The sequence below is a fragment of the Takifugu flavidus genome, chromosome 11 (assembly GCF_003711565.1).
Source record: "Takifugu flavidus isolate HTHZ2018 chromosome 11, ASM371156v2, whole genome shotgun sequence".
NCBI lineage: Eukaryota > Metazoa > Chordata > Actinopteri > Tetraodontiformes > Tetraodontidae > Takifugu > Takifugu flavidus.
This window is the reverse complement of record NC_079530.1, coordinates 14,128,198-14,144,676: the sequence shown is the minus strand read 5'-3', so window position 1 is coordinate 14,144,676 and position 16,479 is coordinate 14,128,198. Positions and strand designations below refer to the sequence as shown.

General features: G+C 48.3%; 1 protein-coding gene across 4 annotated transcripts in view; it reads right to left on the bottom strand.

Moving 5' to 3' along the window:
* Window positions 1-16,479, bottom strand: part of slit1a (slit homolog 1a (Drosophila)) — a 64,611-nt gene that overhangs the window by 24,993 nt on the left and 23,139 nt on the right. For all 4 annotated transcript variants that reach the window (XM_057047230.1, XM_057047229.1, XM_057047231.1 and 1 more), the window contains exons 5-8: window positions 3,637-3,708; window positions 3,070-3,141; window positions 1,957-2,028; window positions 1,101-1,264 (exon numbers count right to left, since the gene is read on the bottom strand). In XM_057047230.1, coding sequence (XP_056903210.1) covers window positions 1,101-1,264; window positions 1,957-2,028; window positions 3,070-3,141; window positions 3,637-3,708 — 380 coding nt within the window. The remainder of the gene's footprint in view (window positions 1-1,100; window positions 1,265-1,956; window positions 2,029-3,069; window positions 3,142-3,636; window positions 3,709-16,479) is intronic.

Sequence of the window (16,479 nt, the reverse complement as noted above, 5' to 3'; positions counted from 1 at the left end):
CTGTTGGAAAAACTGGGAGTCGGAGGCAATCAGTCATGATGCAACAGCAGATAACACACTGTCCAGCTTCCTTTCTACATTTCACAACATTTCCCCCTTTTTTTTCTCCCAGATACAGTGCCGCCCCATCCCAAATCCCCTGCAGGTGGCCTGGACACAAAGCAAACCCGGCACATCCCAAACACGCAGCAACCCAATTTGGAGGATACAAAAAAAGATGCTAATACACGGAGGTTAGATGGAAGCGCGTGTGTGCACCAGCGAACTGGTCTCGACTAATCCTTTCTCTGGGAGTTCAACTTCTGGTCACTCGTTCATGCTACAGAGGCAGAGAAGCATTAATGGTTTCATCAATGTTTGTTTCCCTCCTGCAGACTGTTGTATCCAGGCACTGGGAACGGGTGCTGCAATCCTCTGAAAAGAAGGAATGGCTCCATAAATGCTACGATGCTTTAGGCTAATACTGGCCCGAACCGCACGACATCCAAACTTTCAGTATTTGCTTCCTACCGGAGCCTAAAGTTTCGCCCCCCTTCTCTGCAGTTTGCAACAGGAAGAAATAGACTCCCACGCTTTCCATGGGAGATGAATAGTTAATGATCTGTGCTGTCACGCCGTATGGCTGCGTAAAAATCACAAACCATGAAGAGATGCGAACACGCGCGCGCACACACACACGTGCACTCAGACAGAGACACAAACAGCCGTCGCAGCTGGCGTGGAGAGCGAGATGGCCTTGTGGGGAGTGGAGGTTCTCATGCTGTTTTTCCCATTTTCCTGATATGATAATCCTAAAAACGCGCCGCGCCACACCCGCACGCACGTGCGTTCTCAGTCTGCCGGAGAGAAACCAGCGAGTTCAAAGCCACAATAATCCTTGTGCGGGAAGGTGAGGGGCTACGAATTAGGGGGGGTTTTGCTCTGCCTGGGAATCTGCTCGCCAACTCCGGAAAAGTGAAGACACATGAAAGGGCCTGAAAAAAGCCGCAGGGCTGCCCAGGGGGCGAAGGAGCTGTCAGGTGGTGACCAGGCACAAATGGGGGGGGGCACGCGCTTTTGCTGTAACAACAGACGTGTAAATGAGTGAAGGCAACTCTTACCTGAGCAGCTGAATTCGTGTTTCTGCACCTCGGCCACATTGAGGCCTCTGAGCTCAGCGGGGGACGTGCACTGGGTGAAGAGCCCCACCGTGGGCCGCTGCCGGAGCCACTGCGCCAACCAGGCCAGGTGACAGTCGCAGTGCAGGTTGTTGGAATGGAGGCGGCTGTTAAAAGAGGCCAAATGAAATATGAGCGGGGATGCGCTAAAAGCATCTACTCTTGGAAAAACTGGCCCGATCGAATGCCTCCAGGCTCCAAATGACACGCTGCGGGGTCTGAGGACCGTAAATGGTAGCTTCCATAAAGGAGAAGCACTTTTGAACCCAGTATTTTACATGGCATTTCTGGAATGTCCTGACTGTCCATAATAACTTTTGCTGTGCTGTGGTTGACCTCCGGGGCATGTATACTAACTTGCGAACACCACGTGCGCGGACCCATTCTGCACGCTACAGAAACAGAAAAACGGTACAATATAACCCCCACTGGACGCAAAGAAACCCCAACGGTTTCACCGCACGGAGTCACGGCTTTTGGAGCCGAAATTACTTTCACTTCAGATTCAGTAATCACACACAACGCAAATTACAAAATAGGTTTTGGGGGATGATTTGCGTCCATCTCAGCCAATTACTGCTGTGTGCGCTTTAGATGGAGGGGATAATGGCCCCTGGCATTGTTACGACCCTCCTGTGGAGGTCTGTGGCTATGGCCGCCTCCCAAAGACGGCCTGGAATGACATTCATGCCCCCTCAGATCATATAGGCCGTCAAAAACCTTGATGTATAGGGGGCCGCAATTCTGAGTCATTTTAAAGACCTTTTGGTCTGGAGAGGAAGAGGAAAATGTGACTTACAAGGTTCGTAGTTTGGGCATGTGGTTGAAGCTGGAAACAGGGATGCTGCTGATGTTGTTGTTGTTCAGCGTTCTGGGGGGAGAAGATGAAACAAAAATTACATAGGTGGCGCTGTGGAGTGGAAGAATTCTTCTAAAAGCGTTGATTCGCCTTTGTCCCTGCCTCTTTTTGAACCCCCCCCCCCCCACTGATCTTTCTCTTCGTGGCATCCCATCGGGAATATAACACCTCGTTCCACACAGATGGGAACCCCTCGCACCTCCCACACACATCTACAGCCATGCATGCAAATGTGCGTGCACAGGCACGATCACAGGCCTCCTCGAGATGAGGTGCGAGCGGGGCTTCGCGCTCGTGCGTACGTGGTTCCCCCCAAACCCCGGGCCTCAGCTGCAGCCAGAAAATCAGGTAGTTTCAATCAGCTTAATAACCCCAGCCCCACCCCCGCCTCTTTTGTAACCTGTCCTCCTCCTCCATAAAACTTATCCACAAAAGACCCCCACGAAAACAACCCCCCCAACCCCCACTGCACCATTATGACAACTCTATCGATACATCTGCAACCCATCCGTGCCGTGAAAGTCGCCATAATGGCTTTTTCCCCCCCTCCCCACCCCCTGGAACACCCAACAAACACAATAACAAAAGCCTCTCGCTGGCAAATGACGAGTCTGTCAGTCTGTCTTTTTGTCCTTCCACATGCGCTGCTGTGCTCCATTGTTCCAGGTGGGGAGCTCCGCCAAGGACCCCGATTATGCTTTTTGACAAGAGTTGATTAATTGACTTTGCTGTTGTTGATGGAAGAACGTGCACGTGAGGCGGAGAGCTGGGTTTTCGATCAAATTGGCCAAAGCCCAGTGTGGCTGGATGGGGAATAGATGGAGACAGGAGTGGGTGGGTGTTGATGGCAAATGTGCTGAAGAATGAGCTAATGGTCTCCATGATGTAGCCCCCCCCCCGCCTGTCATCTGTGGGGGGATTCTGTCATAAGCGGCGCCGGACTAATTAAATGTCCTCACTGAAGGTATTGTTGGGGAAAAAACAATATCTTAAATTAAGTAGAGGCTTCACGGGAGCATTTGAATGTGGGTTTGGATGCAGGGGAACACTTACAGCACTTCCAGGCCTCTCATCGCTCTGAAGGCTCCGTCCTCGATGCAGCCGATGTGGTTTTTATCCAGCTGGCTGCAGAGCACACGAAAGGCAGAGAGAAACACTTGGTCAGCAAAGCACAGCTTTCTGCCACCTTATTCCAATGGGCTCCGCTAAATTATAATTCCCCGAGTCTCCCAGGAACTGAGTGCAGAGCTGTGCTGGTTGTGCATCATGACTGATACCGCCTCATAAATCTGCGTGACTGCATGTGAGTGCGTTTAATCAGATGTCTGATGTAGATCGTGGCTGCTACAAGATTTGTGGAGCTCCGTGTGACGGCGCCCAGATGATCTACAGCCTTGCGAACACGCGTTCACACACAAATACCAGCGCGCACATCATGTTTTGCTGGATTAAGAAAATAAATAAGCATGCTACGCTCACATTGAATGACAGGAGGCAACACAAGCTCTATTTTTCACAGTTTTTGAATTATAGCGCTCTAAAATGTAGCTGAAAACCTCAAAGACTGTGATTACCTGTGATGGAGATATAAAATACTACCAGCAGCGGCGGCAAACTCACAGGTTTTTGATGTCTGTTGCTCCTCTGAAGGCTTTTCTCGGGATGGACTGGATGAAGTTCTCACTCAAGTCCCTGCAAATGAAACAAAGGTTGCACATTAAAAGAACAGTACCAGTTTTATCAGCGTTTAAATCACCTTTATCACATTCATCAAGCTTAGCTGAGGCCCGGAGGTGCAGAACTACCTGAGCTCTGCCAACAGTGGACAGCTTATCTTAGACTGACCGGAGTGTGGAGTTTGTTCTCGGTGCTTTAAAAAGGTGAAAGGTGCTCGGCTCCCAGCCTGAGCACGCACCAGCAAAACGAGCACCGGGGCAGGGCTCCTCGTTAACCCCGTGATGGGGAGCATTCACCGGACGCTACAGTAATATATATATATAAATATAAAAATTGTTTAAATCAGCAACAGTTGACTGTCATTTAAATGGAGCCACCATTGCTCAAATCCACAGCCAATAGGGAAATGGACACACACACACACACACACACACACCACACACACACACACACACACACGCACGCACGCACGCACGCACGCTGAGGGCTCCCTCAGCTCGGACAGACGTTAACACAGCACTTGTGGTCGAGGCTGAAAATACCACCATCCAAACAGCACTACTCAGCCATTCTCTGCTTATTCAGAGTTTATCGTACACCACAACACACATTCCCATCATACACACTCACACACAGGCAGAGTCGCCACACACCGTGGTTAATGTTTAAAACTGGATCGTGTTTTCAACTGGATTATTTCCCGTGATCGATCACATATGGGGTCCCCGCTGGTTCACCTTCCATGGGAAGATTTCGGGAACAAATTTGCTCATATTGTTTCAACTATGACAATAAAAATGAGTCACAAAACAAGACCCACAGGCCTGCGTTGTGCAACCTCCCTTACGAACCGGGTGGTAGAAGCAATTAACGCGTCATGATGCAGGCCACTGCAATTAGAGTAAATTAAAAAACTGAATGTGCGTTGTCTTGTTTATCGTAAGGCCTGAAGCTGTTTTGTTGTTTTCCTACTATTGTCTAGTGTTTCATATTCATATATTCAGAGTGAGGATCCCGTGACAATGCCATACTCCCTTCAGTGGCTTTTGTTTAAAGAGAAGACAAACATTCTTTCTAATGATAGATTCTAATTTTGTCACCCAGGATTTATAAGTTTGTCCTCTCAGGAACCTCAGTATCATAAGCTATCATCAAGATAAACAGGCCATTTCTGCAATTAGACAACAATCATATCTGTTATTACAATTCTGTCAGTCTGAGATATTTTGCAGCAACATATCCCGAACATCAAAACCAAATTCCTGTCTGCACTCGTGCCCGAAAATGTGCTCCCTGCAGCTCCTGCATTCTTATCTCAGGCAAAAAAAAAAAAAAAAAGCAGTTGAAAGCAGAGTCAGACCGCTACCGGGGCTATATTGGTGCCTCTTATCAGAGTGGCTCCATGCTGGAGGAATGCTCTCTGGTCTACCTGGACCAACTTTGTGATGACAAAAATGTCTTTACCTTCCCCTCACCCCTCCCCTCCCCCCGCCTGCACACTACCAGTAACAGTAAAACAGACACTGTAGCTTCACTAACGCCGTTCATACGTCGCCCCTGGACATCTGGCAGCAGTGCTGAATGGATTTGAGTCTGCCTGCGTGTGTTCGCTCTCGAGTTCTGACAAGAAAGGATATTGTTGGAGTGCCAAAGACTACAGTAGAGCAGGTAAGTCAGAGAAATGGAGACAGCCATGAGAGGCTGGAATGTAAAGACATCAAAATGCTCACCTCTGTGTGCAACTGCTAAAATTAAAGGTGGAATTTGCAGACTGTAAGGCCCCCCCCTTCCCAAATCCCAATAGTAAACCATAACAGGATTGGCTACATGGATCCATTTTTCCCCCAATCAGAGTTCTGTTTGATTCGATGTTGGTGTTCTGGGAGGTCGGGTTGTAGCTGCAAACTGGGATAAAGATTTCCCAAAGAAGTCCCACGATAGCACTAAATGATGCAAAAGGCAGTGCCAGAAAGTCTGTCATACTCCTATTTACTCATATTGCATTTGCCTAGATTGTTCTCTCCTCTGTCAATTATAATAGAATAATCACAGTGGTCATGGTTTGGAGTCTGCACTCTTTTCTCTCCCTCAAGGATTTATTGATGGGTTTGACTCCTGCAGGAGCCAGAGCGATATTAAATTTAGCAACGTGACATTTTCTGCATTTACACATTCTTAAAATGGCAAAAAGGACATTTCTGTGGGAGACCATGCTGTATTTTACACAGTCTGTGGTTGCCCCTCAGTGGTATTTTCTAAGATCAGTCCTGACTCAGTGTGTGCGTGTCAGTGAGTGCGTGTTTGCCGTTTCTGAATAGTTTAAATGTAAAGTTTTTATTTCACAAACAGACACATCTATGTGAAACCGGTGACCACAAAGACACCTATTAGCCACCAAACTCTCCAGGCTACAGCAAAAACGATAAAACATCCATCACTGAACTGAGCTTTAGAAATTTCCGAGCCTTTCTTGAGAGGAAAGGCATCTGTTTCCCAAAGCGGCTGAAACGCGACTGTCTCGGCCAGAGTGTTTCAGGAGCAGATCCTGGTTCAGTGTCTGGGACAGCAGGGTAATCTCCAGATGTCACTAACCGCGATTAGGGTGGAAGGAGTCATGGAAACCACCAGAGCAACTGTTAACCCTCCTCTATGGACTTATTACAGTGTAATGAAGACTTTACTGTAGCGTGGCTGCTCCCGCTCCAGGAGCCCCCTGGCTGCTCACAGATTAATGATGTCAAACCCAAACCTTTTGTGTTTCCTTATTTCCTGCTCACAGCACGACAACCAGCCCTCTTTCATTACAGGTGTGTGAACCAATGGCGGCCTGAGCAAAAGTGGCGGCGACCTGCTACGCATTTGCCCTAATGCGCTGCGCACCTTTAAGTGGGCAGAGAGTTCATTAACGTCGCCTGGCTCCCTTTAGGTGACGTCGCTCGCAGTTCATTCCCTTTGTGGCCCTAATGATGAGGTGACACACATGGTTTCAGGTGTGTCCTCGCCGCCGGAGCTGCGGCCTGTAGCCCACAGCGGCAGGGCACTTTTGAAGTTGCGACTGTGCTCAGACCTCAAACAATGGCTTCGGCGTAAATTGCCGAACGACAGATTACAAAAGGACTCGTATTTGAAATAATTAACAATCCTATCAGGCATCGCTGAAGGCGCCTGGGTCTGCAGATTAACCACATGCTGAAGCGAATGTCTGGTTCCTGTCTGATTCACGTCATTAACCTGCGATCTCTATCTCGGCACACTGTACACAGCTAAAACGCTCCCTGGAAATTCACAAAACACCTACTGTGGCCGTCTCGGATTCCACCAGCCACAAAAGGCAGCGGCAACCGATTGGCACCATTTTCAACGCTTGATAATCACGGTTCCAACGGCGGACTGCAGTCAGCAAAACTGTTCTCTGGGAGTTTCTGGGGAGGCCGCAGGAGCAGAACCACTGCGCTGACAGACAGCTTGTGGCGAGAGTCTCCACTGCGCCGTTCTTCACAGTTGAGCAACAGTCAACCTCTAATGCACGAATGCACGAATCAAAACATAAACAATTGCTCCTTTCATACTGCGACGATGTCATAAGCGCCTCCAGCGAAACGCCGCTGAGAACGGAGCCCGCTCTACCGTGCACGTCAAAAGGTTCAAGCTCCACTAGAAAAGAATACTGCCTTTTTTTATATTTAGGATATAAAAATACACTTTAGCAACCCCCCCCCCCAAAAAAAAACAATCCTAAAAGTTACACCATTTAGACGCCAGAACATTTACTCCAGTGCGAGTCTAAAAAGTGTTTGTTTTCTTGATTACTTGACTGGATCTTATGATAGCGGAGTGTTTATCCCAGCTGAATGCACTTGATTCTCTTTCTCCGTTTACAGCAGCAGAATAAGACAGAAAGACAAAACGGGGAGTGTGGCTGATTACATTCTCATTAGGAGGGTTAATGAGGTGTGTGAAGGTTGCTGAAAGAATGGCAGTGTGCTGCCGCTAACTGCTAACTACTTGTTTTCCTGCCTTTACCATTAAAATAAAACCCTCACAAGAAGGCACACACACACACACACACACACACACACACACATACACACGGGAAACAGTTCTGAGCCTCCAAACTTTCTTGGTTTAATCATATTTGATCCATAACATAACCCCCTTACGCATCACAGGCCTGAAAACCCGTAACCCGACTGTCCCCACGCATGAGGCGCACTCCTCTGAGCAGACACCAGAACAGTTCCAGGAAGGTTAACGATGATGAAAGAGCTTCTAAAAAAGCCCCTGCAGGCCACTTAAACGCGGCCGCAGATAGTGTAAAACGGGACGCGAAACAGACGAGTCGGGGACGTCTGTCGGGTTAGACGCAGTGAAAAATCCGCCACGATAACAGCCGTCACTCGCTGCATGGTAACCCTCAAAAATCGCACTTTCAAGTCTTTGTTCGGAATTCCTGCCTTTCATTCATACGCATCGAGTGTTTGGACGAGGCAAAGAGAATCGAGGAGCATCAGGTAGGAGACGAGGTGTTCAGGGTGGGGGGTTGAGATGGAGTATGGATTCAGGCTGCCAGATATTTGGCCACTTGCCAGCATGCAGGCATGTTTGTCTGTCTCTTTGTGTGGCCTGCAGAGAGCGACTGACTCCTCTCCTCCTTTCTCACCCCCATCCGTTCATTTCTTCCTCTCTGCACCTTCATTATGATAAACATGCCTCTGAGCTGCGTCTCGCTTCACTTTCCCTCTCCTGCCCCCCCCCCCCCATTGTTCCGTTACCGCCGGGCAGCCCAGGACAACTGAGCCAGACACCCGTCGTGGCTATCGACATGGTGATTACAATGATCGTCACAGAGGCCAAAAACCACACTTGAAAATGTGTGCACACGCAAATGAACATGTGGGGATAGTGAGAGGACACACGCAGACATGTGGAGGGGGTTGGACGTCTGTCCTGTCCCCTCGCCGTCCAGATCAGAGGACGGACGATGGAGCTTGGTGGGAAGAGACAGGGCTTCTTTTACAGAGAGAAATAAACAGGCTGGTCTAGGAATAATCATCCCCCACCCCCCAAGAGTCAGCCTCCTCACTTTTTAGGACTAAATATAGGCTGGATGAAGAACACTAATGAAAATCAAACACTGCACTGATGTCGACGGCAGCATAATTCAACAGCATCTGTTTATCTTTGTAGATCTGTTTTTCCTCTCCGAAAATGTCACAAGAAACTGGCAGAAGCGATGGAGCGGAGCTGCTCGCCGCTCCCCTTCAGTCTCCCTCCTCAGCGGCCGAATCTCCTCTTTATTTATGCGGAACTTTGGGAAATGAGCAGCGTCGTCTCATTTTTAACCGCTAGGCCGCCGTCCTCTCTACGTTTTAACCACCTCGAGGCTGAAAGGGACACCACGAGTCGACCCGGATGAATAGGGCCCAGGATGTATTCGCTCCATGAAAACGCCGGCGGGCTCGACGACCTTGGCTCCTCGCTCTCATAATACACACACGTCCACAAACTGTCTCCTTTTTAGTGACGGGATTTCATGGATGGACTGCACTGTAATCATCTACAGCTTGCCAACCAATGAGAAACACGCAGCGTCCCCGGACTGGAACCACCAAGAGAAAACACAATGTCAGTAAAACTTATCAAGCCCACATGAGGGCTCACACACATGCACACACACACGAGAATCAAGACCGAACTAGTTCAACTGTTGCTCATATTTCTTCTTTGACTGTAAATGATTCATGATGTGTATGCAGGCTTTAAAATCCCATACGAGTGTGCACGTTTGGCTCTGCACTTTTCTGCCACCCGGGCAGCAAATAAAAGAAAAAAAAAGAAGGGCTCTCAATCCACCCCAATTTCCTGCTGCCATTATGTCTACTTGTGTTTCTGAGCGAGTCTGAGCCTTTCACGGGCAGTCAGGCTGAATGGCGGAGCGGCGCTGAGCGGCATCAATCACGGACGACGCTCACGGGCGCTATCGGCTGACACCTGGGTGTACGGTGGCAGCGCTTTAAGCAGGGCTGCGGCTAAGCCCTGTCCATCCATCACGCTGTCTACCTGCTGGACAATGGAAGAAAAAGTGTGAGAAGAGCAGATGAAAGGAGAGAGGGGGTGAGGGAAACATACCCCCCAACAGGTCTATTATTACTACTATTACCACCTTTGCATCAGCCGGAGGGCTCAAATAAGCCAGAAATAATGCCGTCCCAAAAGCATTTTTCTGGATCGGACTAATGCTTTACAATGAGTAGGTAAAGAAAAAAAAAAGGAAAAGGAAGTTGGCAAAATCAAGCGGGAGTAACTTGCTCTTACTCTCATACACACACACACGGACACACACAGTGTGTGGTCCTACTAAACTAATTAAAGATGTCTCTGCGTGAATGGCAGGTTAGCGAGAAAGTGGAAATCTGATCGTAAAGATCGGATGACAGCATTTCCTGGGGGAAAAGAAAAAAACACTTGTTTGAGGTCAGATTTATTGTGGTGCCATGACGATGGATCCAGCACAGCTAACCACAGGCGACTGATACCAGACCAGACGACTTTCACTGAGGTGCACGTGGTCGGGAGGCGTTTCACTCCACACCGAGACGCATTCAAAGGAGGTGCAGCGGATTGATGGATGGTGTCCATTGACATAATTGACTGAGATGATGCATCACCAGTTCCTTCCTCTGTACAAAAAGGGAAACCATTAAACAAAACACAGACTCTCCCACTTTGAACTGGTGACATCATTTAGCAGAGGTCACGTCGTCCATTTTTACACACATTCTTCTAATACAATCTCCTGTGTGGATCATATTCTCGTGTTTTCTGGGCAGTCTGTTCAATCGCCCAGACTCGCTGTAATTGAGAGCAAAACCACACCGTCCTTAAAGCTCCAGAAGTCACATCACACATGGAATGTATCAGCAGAGGAGAAGAACACACCAATGAAGGCGAACAGAGTATCCACCTTTTCATTTTGGGTCTCCTCTCTCAAATGAAATCTAAATTTGAGGCCAGTCCAAAGTTGGTAACACAGTCCAGAGCCTTTAGTCTGACATCCATGAAGCCCAACAGAAGGAAACGCGTCAGTTCCTACTGATATATCAGATAAATATTCACTGTTGCAGCCGGAGGTGATCGAGTTCGACCATGAATGTGAAATGACAACAACAAAGGCTCTTTCCTCTCACCTTTACTGCCTCCCGTGCTCTGATGTATGAGACATCAAGTCAACCGTCCATCCCGGACACAAATCAGCTTATCTCTGGCAGCACAAACACAGATGCAAGAGTCCAGCGTAATCGGAAGCATGTCAGACCTCTGGTGCTCCTATCGCTGCACTCAGCTCCTTTCTATTACCCTTTATTCTCTTGCCATCTCTCTCTATTTACGCATGTCTGCTCACCAAACAGAAGGTTTCCACCATCTAAACTTCTTCCGTTATTCATTCTGGGGTATCTGGGGATGTGCGTGTCCATGTGCTTGCTTATCTGCATGACCAGATCCAGACAGCCCATTACATGGGTGGAGCATTTTAAGGTTAGCTTCTGGTTGTGTGCTGTCCCGTTTGTATGAATGGGTCATAGATGGCAACGCTTCCTTCCTCTGACACCTGGATAAACAGCTGCAGGGTCTTTGACACTATCGGGACCTTTCATGAATATTACAGGGGGCTATCATGAAGATAACCCATGGCAGTGTCAGTGCTTTATTGATGACTCTTGATATGTTCTGTGATTTATCAAAGCAAGGTCAGACACTGCAGAGCTGCTGGTTGGTGAAGGAGGCAAAAGGTACCCAGTAGAAATTGTGACCAAGCCTCAAGAGTCCGTTCGTGTGGAGTGTTTGTCTGATGGAGGCTGGCAGAGGAGGGAGAGCACCATTAGGCAGGTCCCAGCTGTGCTTCGCTGGGTGGGAGTCGCTCTGAGAGGCAAACAATCGACACCACTGCCTGCTCCGGACCTTTCCTCTGTCCTCTGCTACTCAGTAACACCCGCATCCTCTGAAACTGAGAGCCCGCATGCAACACCGGCAGGGCGGCGAGTGAAGTGAACCTCAGTACCGCTGCAGAGTGACAAAGGAGATTCATTTAGCTCACGAGTGTGAATTATCTCCGACCGTGGCCTCCAAGAGTTTGCAGTTGCTTCTTGCATTTGGTATGAATTAATAAACAGTTCTCATTAGATCACTTTCTTCAAATGAAAGACATCTGCCGTGAAATCTTTGGATTGCTTCCTCTCGACTCTTTGTGATACTTTTTTATTTCACTCCTTCAGACATTAAGAGGAGACGGCGAACGTCCGTTCGACTTTTCTACCATTCGTTACCGTCTGGCATTGCTTAAAATATTTCAAAAGTGTCTCATATGGCCTCAGGCTGTGTTCTTTAATGAGTGGCCAGCCTAGAGCGGCAGATGAGATCTGCAATTCTCAGAAGATAAGGAAGAGACAGGGGAAAAGTCTGCTCTCTGGGCTAATAAAGCCCTGCAGAGGTTAGGAAGGTGGACAAACACCCTCTCGTATGCAGATACTCGAGTCACTTTGTTCAAATTTAACAATAAGATAGAATATGTCAACATATTCTGGAGTCTTTACAAAGAGAATCTGGTGATAACTATATTCCTACATGAGAAAAAATATTTTTTTTGCCTCTGGAGAGCCACACACTGGAGGTGGAAGCACATCGATCATCATCCACAATCATTAGCATAAAGACTGATTACTCCCCAGAGCTGCAACGCATCTGTGTTCAGTAATGAAAGCATGCCAGGACAGTTAGCATAAACTGCTGCGGCCAACCAGATGAGGCCAGCACCTTCAGAAAAGACAGATATGATAGATTCATGGGAAAAACAGTGGCTTTTTGTTCTTCAGAAGTCTAAGTTGAGCCAGCACGCCGCTGCGCTCGCTTGTATGATCCCCTCTCTGACAGCATGTGTCTTTGTGTGTTCTCCAAATCAACTTTCTGGATGGTTTTATTGCCATGAGTTCTGCATGGATGCCGATGCACAGCCCAGGGGCTAACAGCCTGCACATTTGCGTCTGTGTGCGTTTATGCCTGTGTGTCAGAAAGAGTGGCCCCCACCCCACCCCCCCTATTCCCCGGAGGAAGCTGGTAAGCTGTGTGTCGCAAAGCCATCCTGGCACTCAATAGAGGACCCGATGCCAGAGCAGGAGGCATGAAATTAAAACTCAGCACCAAGAAAAATGGGAGAGAAGTAGTCAGGGGGGATAGGAGGAAACAAAGGATAATAATAAAGATGCAGGACAGGATGTAATGACTGGCACTGTAAAATCATCAATATTCAGTCAGTCACCAAACAAAGGAAATTTGCTACGGGACATTGGGAATGTGCTCTGCATTAATGATGCCTGCTGAAATGGTTCCACGCCGCAACTGCATCTGGGGAGGGAGACTGTCAGACAAAAAAGAAACTTCTGCAGCTATACAAAAACCACAGCCCTCAACTGTTTGGAGAAAACGTGCCGCTGACCCCGAGAAGTTCAAGCCATATATCATTGTATGTGTTGACTCGCCATGTGGCCAGACGTACATTTGGTTTATGTTTCTTGTGATGGCAATAGATCATTCCGATGCATGACCTAGTTCTAATGAGACAGACTGTGTGTAGATCAGGTACCCCCTATGAGGTAGCCTTCCTTTACGCCAACTTTGACCTCCAGGATGAACGCGAACTCCTGAGAGGCTGTGATGGATATGCCAGACGTGGCGTGTGTGATATACACGTTTGGGTGTTTACCTGCTACATCCTGTGGCTGAACTTTGCCATTTATTTTCTCCTGTTGGTGTGTTTTGCTATTCCCTGCGAACCATCTCTCCTCGGCAGCCTGGCAGAGGTTGTTTACTGAGAAAACAAGCACACTCGGCTGCAGACACATTCACGGCTGGGAACAGCCCAACGGATGTCCTCTCTCTGAGGTTCCTATCTCACCCGGGCTCTGACCTTTCACCCCAGCTCTGTGAGTCAGGCTGAGAGCGCCCTGAGCGTGACTGATCCATTAGACTCCTGTGACAAGGATGAGGATGACATCTGAACCCCCACAAAGGGGAGGGGAGGGAGGAAGATGACGAACACGAGGAGGGCTGTGAAAAGCTGGGGGGACATGAGCTTCCTTACATTTCAGTAATCAATTTTAAGAGCTGACTTCCTTGTTAATTAGTTGTAAATCAATGGCACAAGGATAACTTTGTCTGTCCTTTAGTTGCTTTAGATTTTCCTTTACTCTGGTTCGACTTAATGGGATCAAAAGCTGAACGTCGCAACAAAAATATCAGCTACAAAAGAGTAACTTTGTGAGAATCAAATATCTCCATAACCACTCAATGACACTGAGGTCCTGGAAAAGAGAGAGCTCAGTCAGAAAGAGGAGTGGCGGTGCAAAAAGGTGGGGAGCCGGAGCGATGAGCGGCAGGAGGAGGGGGAGGAGGAACTTTAAGGATGAGCGAGTGAGAGTGACAACACTGTCTGGAATGCTTTTGTCTGCATAGGCTAATATTTGTTGTTGGATTTTGCTCTTCCCCCTTCTCTTATTTGCCTTTGACAGAGAGGAATGAAAAGGAAGATAGCCAGCGGGGTTACCTAGTAGCAAGAATGCTGCGCATCTGCATATGCATCTGGGGGTGTGCAAGCAGACTCCCAAGCAGCAGGTGGTGGGGGAAAAAAAAAAAAAAAAAAACACAGATCAAGTAATCTTGTCCCACAAAAGTCGCCACTTCTCGCTATTAACCCTGCTTAGTGCTGCGAATGGTTGGCAAACATGCAGCAGAAATGTGAGAGAGCATCAGAGATTACAGGCGACAAAGAATGAAGACGTACAAAGTCTTCCACACATTCTGCCAAGATCCCGTCCCCTCCCCTTACGCCCCCCCCTCCCCCCCGGGGAGACAGAGGTTGCAGCAGCCTGGATGTCTGCCTGAAGGCCAGTCTCACAGCGGGCGTGCTGTAGCGGCGGGACTTTGATGTCTTTGTGGGGTGACTTCATGCCTCACGTCCACGCTCATTAACTTTGTCAATGACGGATCAATGCGGGCTCAGAGAAGGGTCCTCGGCTTCAAAATTACAAGCTATTGAGTGGTCTGAGCCTGGACTGACCTCGGCATCACTTGGAACACAACGCAGTTACAGACTGTTTGCACCCATTTAACAAGCTGAGCATCCTCACACGTTCATGCTCCTCTTAGGTCTGCTATTCTCCTGATTAGTGCTCACAGCCGGGAGTCACGTCTCTTAACATCCCAGTTTTAATAGCTGGATTGCAGCCCCGCATCCTTTTTGCACTTAAACGCCAGTCGGACGGACGTAGACGCTCAGAACCCCACAAGCATGGGGGGCTCGTCTCGCACAGGAGACGCAGGGTCCAGATTTTAATCAAGTAGTCTCTAAAATACTATTAGTCTGATCTATTTCTGCTTTTATATTCACACTTTAATAGCTAAGGTTTTACTGAAAAGGAGTGTGAAAGAGAAACTCTAGGCTGGAAAATGGGCTGACAGAGATTCACCTTTTATTGGGGAAATTTGAGATCACAGTGACAACTTTGTGCCTTTTTAATGATAAAAAAAAATCTAATTTGTGCCACAGAGTTTAATGTATTCTGAACATGTTTTGCATTTAATCATAAGTGGCAGTGCAGAGATAATGAGGCTATCAGTATAGATTTCCATATGCCCGTCGTGCACCCAACACATGTAATACTCTCCATATGTTCCATAAGCTCTCATTATCTCATGAGTCAGTCACAAACACGTGCACACGCAATTTCCAACACTCACAAAACCAGAGAGCTCACCGCTGCTCTAAATATTTAAAAAGCGCGTCCGTCTGTCTGTCATTAAGGAAGCACCAGCACTGTGTGGTATCGTCCCGCTAACCCCAGATCCTCCTCCCTTCACTCATCTGAACCCAGCACATCGGGGTTAATGGCATCACTTCCTTTTCAGGTAAGCAGCCGTCCACACATACAAGAGAGGTGAGTCAGGGACTGTTTGGTTAAGAGGTTCCGAGTTCCTGTCCTGCCTGGGCCTGCGGAGATATCGGGGTAAATCCTTTCCCTTCCCCACGACTTCCTTTCCGTAGACTCAGCCCAAATCCCGCTTTTATCGCTCTGTTTGCTCTGTTGAGCTCAGTAATGCTCTCTAGCGTCTCTCGCAAGGTAGATGTTTATATGCATGTGTGTTTGTTCTGTCCCTCGTGGCAGAGCTTCCCCCAGCCCCATCAACAGACAGAATGCCAGCTGTAATAAGAAGGAACCCTGTGAGAACACACACTCAGCACAGACATGTTCCTGGAAAGGAGAGTGGCGGTATTACTCAGCTCCTGCAGACGTGGACGCATGTGACTGTGCGCGGGCCGGATTGTAAACACGCACTTTTCCTGAAGTTGAGGTGGTCTGTGGAGAGCTGCTCTCATTTCAAACATCATTTATTTATTAATCCCTCGCGTGGGACGCACACACACAAACATACAGACACGGTGACAGAAATTCTGCAGTTTCTTCCGTCACGCTCCAACGATCAACCTCATTCCCTCTTCCTTTCCCTCACAACCTCCCTCCCCCCCCCCCCCCGAAATCGATGGAGTGTTTTGTCACCCAACGCTGCGTTTCATGCAATATTCATCTGAAGAAACAAGCTCGTCTCACACTCAATGAATTTTCATAAACTCGGTTTGGTGCTGATTGGTAAATAAAAGGCTCGGCACACATGCGCGTACGGTGGCACACACCAGCAACCCCATTATCCAACCTTCGGGAGAGGGCTTTGTTTCGT